At 33.4% G+C, this 3,305-nt stretch overlaps 1 protein-coding gene across 1 annotated transcript in view; it reads right to left on the bottom strand.

Moving 5' to 3' along the window:
- Positions 1–1,473: 1,473 nt before the first annotated feature.
- LOC115217545 overlaps positions 1,474–3,305 on the bottom strand; it is a 4,344-nt gene continuing 2,512 nt past the window's right edge. The window contains exon 3 of the mRNA XM_029787273.2: positions 1,474–1,611. Within this exon, the coding sequence (XP_029643133.1) occupies positions 1,504–1,611 (108 nt within the window). The 3' untranslated portion in view covers positions 1,474–1,503. The remainder of the gene's footprint in view (positions 1,612–3,305) is intronic.

Genomic DNA, 3,305 nt, shown 5'->3' with positions numbered 1-3,305 from the left:
CCTGGTTTGGGTTTGAAGCCAGGTCAGTTGCTGGACAATCTTTTGTATCATGCACAAAAAAGATTGCTGTTCAGCTGCTGCCCTTTTCACGTCTGGGTGAAGCTGGCCGTTTGCTTGGTCATGCACTACATCTGCATATCATCTTCCGGAGGTAGACAGTGCACTATTTTTACATTTCTATTGCCTTTCCTTTTGTCCTCCTCAGGGAAGGGAGTGTTGTCTGGGGCCCATGTGGTTTTTGCAGACCTTCTGGTGTGCAAAGCGACAGTTTGCACAATAATCATGTACCAGCAGTGTCCTTGCAGGTAGAATTTGTGAGTGCTCCTGCTTTTGCCCTTCAACTCCTATAGCTTCTGTTGGGGGGTCCTCCATTTCTTACCAGTATTTTCGATTGTTTCTTCTTTCCTTTCTTTGACTCTTCGTTCTCCTTTACTTTTGTTTTGTTGGGTTTGTGTTCATCTTGCCTCTGATATAGCAGACCCATTGCATACTTTTATTGTTAGCTTGATGAATTGCTAACTTCAAGACATAGTGGGACACAATACACAATTTAACAACTAATGAAAAACACATGCACATACATGCTAGGTGCAAGATTGAGTGTGTGGTCGAGAAGTTTGTTTCTCAATATTCAGTCCCTCTGCATGGTACCATGGGCAAGTGTTTCCTACTATAGCCCCAGGCCAACCATAGACTTGTGACTGAATTTGGTAGACAGAAACTGCAGTATTGTTCATCAGAAAATGACTGACAAACATGTTTATAAAGAAAATTTGTTTGCTTCATACTCCTCATGTGTCGATTCTGCCCATAAGAAAGGAACAAATAATACTATGTGGCTGTAGGTCATAACACCTGGGCAACACTGGGGTGCATTGCTAATACAATAATAAGTTATGAAGAATGAGACATCATAGAAATAAAAGGTGGTAAACGTTTTATTGGATGATTTAAAAAAGAGCCATGCAACAAAAATAATAAATGGTTGGTTCAGTGAAGGTAGCAAAATAAGGACAATGTTAAAGGCAAACAACACAAAAAATCATAGAACACAGTTTAACCCTTTGAGTCCTGACCTCTTGAATCTTATTTGATAATATGCCTGGCTTCTTGATGCACTCCACTGGTAGAGCACTGCTACAATACAGAGAAAAATAAGCCATCCACTGGTAAACCAGTGCTACGGGCTCAAAGGGTCAAAAGACATTTAGTATTAAACAGTAGTTATACAGAAAGCTATATCAATAGGGTTACTTTTGTATATGTGAAAATGAAATAAAGTTGCCAAGGTCTATTAACTCAAACATTTGAATACAAAGGGATTGTAGTTGTATTAGTATGCCACAAAGCTTTTATTGTAAGACAATATAATAGGTAGATTGATTTAGAATATCTTGGTTAGTTTTGCAGAATAGACATTTTTAAATTTGAATACAAACACTGGTAAGTTTTAAAATATATATTGTTCTTAAAAAATTCTCAGTTTAACAAAATATGTAAATTTTATGTCATTGCATTTCCCTGCGGGTATGCTTGAGGTATATATACTGGAGGAACAGTGGACGCCTGGCCGGATTGCATGACAACAACATTACTAGTAGTTTGTACAACCTGTAAAATATATAAATTTTTAACTGATTAAATCCCTTTAAGAGTAAAATATTTTTGCTTAGAAGCAACTTTTTTACTATTTCTTTCAATAGACATATAATTACTTACACCACACACAAACACACTCACACACATGGAATTGGCTAATACTCTTTAATTAGAAGTAAAACTGAAGGGTGTAGAATAGTTATTGCATTATAAACTTAGCAGTTTAATGAGGAACTCACTGAATTAGAAACAGAAACAATAACAGATAAAGAAGTAAAAAAGTCCATTATTTGTTGGATTGACAAAGTTCTGATGTACAATCACTTCTTGAGTGTACATACCATCATTTAGGCTTCCCATAGTTCCTAGTTGTTATTTCCCCTTTAATTTTTTTACTTTTTTAATCACTACATACTGAAGAATTACCCTAAATTGGGGCTAAAATGAGGAATGACTAATTTCAATAATTTCTTCTCTTTAACGTCATGGTGCATAAGTGTACCAGGAACAGAACCAGGTGTAATTCTGCTTCAAGCACCCCATATTACCCTTGTAACTTTCCTTGTTAGCTTGTCACTCAGATGAATCCATGTATTTCAATATCTTTTTCCTATAAATACATTTAATAGCATTTAAGCAAAATATTTGGACTGCCTGTATTTTAAACTGTGATTTTTAAAAATTCAAAATATTAAAAATAAAATAATTCTTTTTAAATTTCGAAAAGTTAAAAAAAATTTTTTCATAATCATATGAATTCCCTTTCGAAGAATGCAAATTTGCACAAATTTTCTGAAATTCCAAAAATTATAAAAAGATTACATAAGGTTATAAGGGGTACCTAAACCAGAATTCTGCTGAGAGTCACTCCTGCAAATTGTAAAGAAACTATAGAGAATATTTTACAGTGAATTTTTTTATTTTTGAGTTTTGATAATTTCATATCATGCCATTTTCCTGTGATTCTTTACATTTGACCTAGATATTACAATTTTTTTTTTGAATTTTTGATCTTTGTGGTATCTAAGAATCAATATTGATGTGTATGAGTTAAAAAATTTTTTTTTTTCAAATGCAATTCTGGAGAATTGAAGGGGCATTTACTTAATCTTGTTTTACTCATTTTGCCACATCTAAATTATCTTCTGTATGCTCATAGAGAACAGAGATGATTTTCTGAAATAGTGTTCTGAATATGTAATAGTGTTTTTAATGTATTTAGAGCTGATGTAGTTTTGTTTGGAAGTGAACACTTGTAAAAAATTTAATTTTCTCAGAGTTAAAAATGCAGAAATATTATTCATTGTGCCCACCACTCCTTACAGGAAACTGAAAAAGCAGACTTTCGGAGCACCTGTCATATATGTTAGAATTTCCATGTCTATGTCAGGATTTTCCATTTCTTTCATGCATTGTAAAACAATGGAGGGAATCATTTTAAAACAAAAAGTTTTTAAATCTCTGTCTTTTAAATGCTCAACTCCCTCCCACACACACTCACCATGCCTTTGGAAAAGCAACAACTACTAAAATATATTCTTTCTTTTTCATAATTTTCTGTCATTTTATCATTCTATATTCTGAAACATTTGTAATTTGCATTAGAGAAAAATATCTTAACCCCACTTCCCTCCTTCATTGTACTTTTCACAATGAAGGAAAAGTCAAACACTGCAAGAGGATGTGTGAGAAAAAAACTTTGAAAA

Source organism: Octopus sinensis, linkage group LG11, assembly GCF_006345805.1.
Source record: "Octopus sinensis linkage group LG11, ASM634580v1, whole genome shotgun sequence".
In the NCBI taxonomy this organism is placed as follows: Eukaryota; Metazoa; Mollusca; class Cephalopoda; order Octopoda; family Octopodidae; genus Octopus; species Octopus sinensis.
The sequence above is the reverse complement of the archived record's forward strand: the minus strand, read 5'-3'. Positions and strand labels throughout refer to the sequence as shown.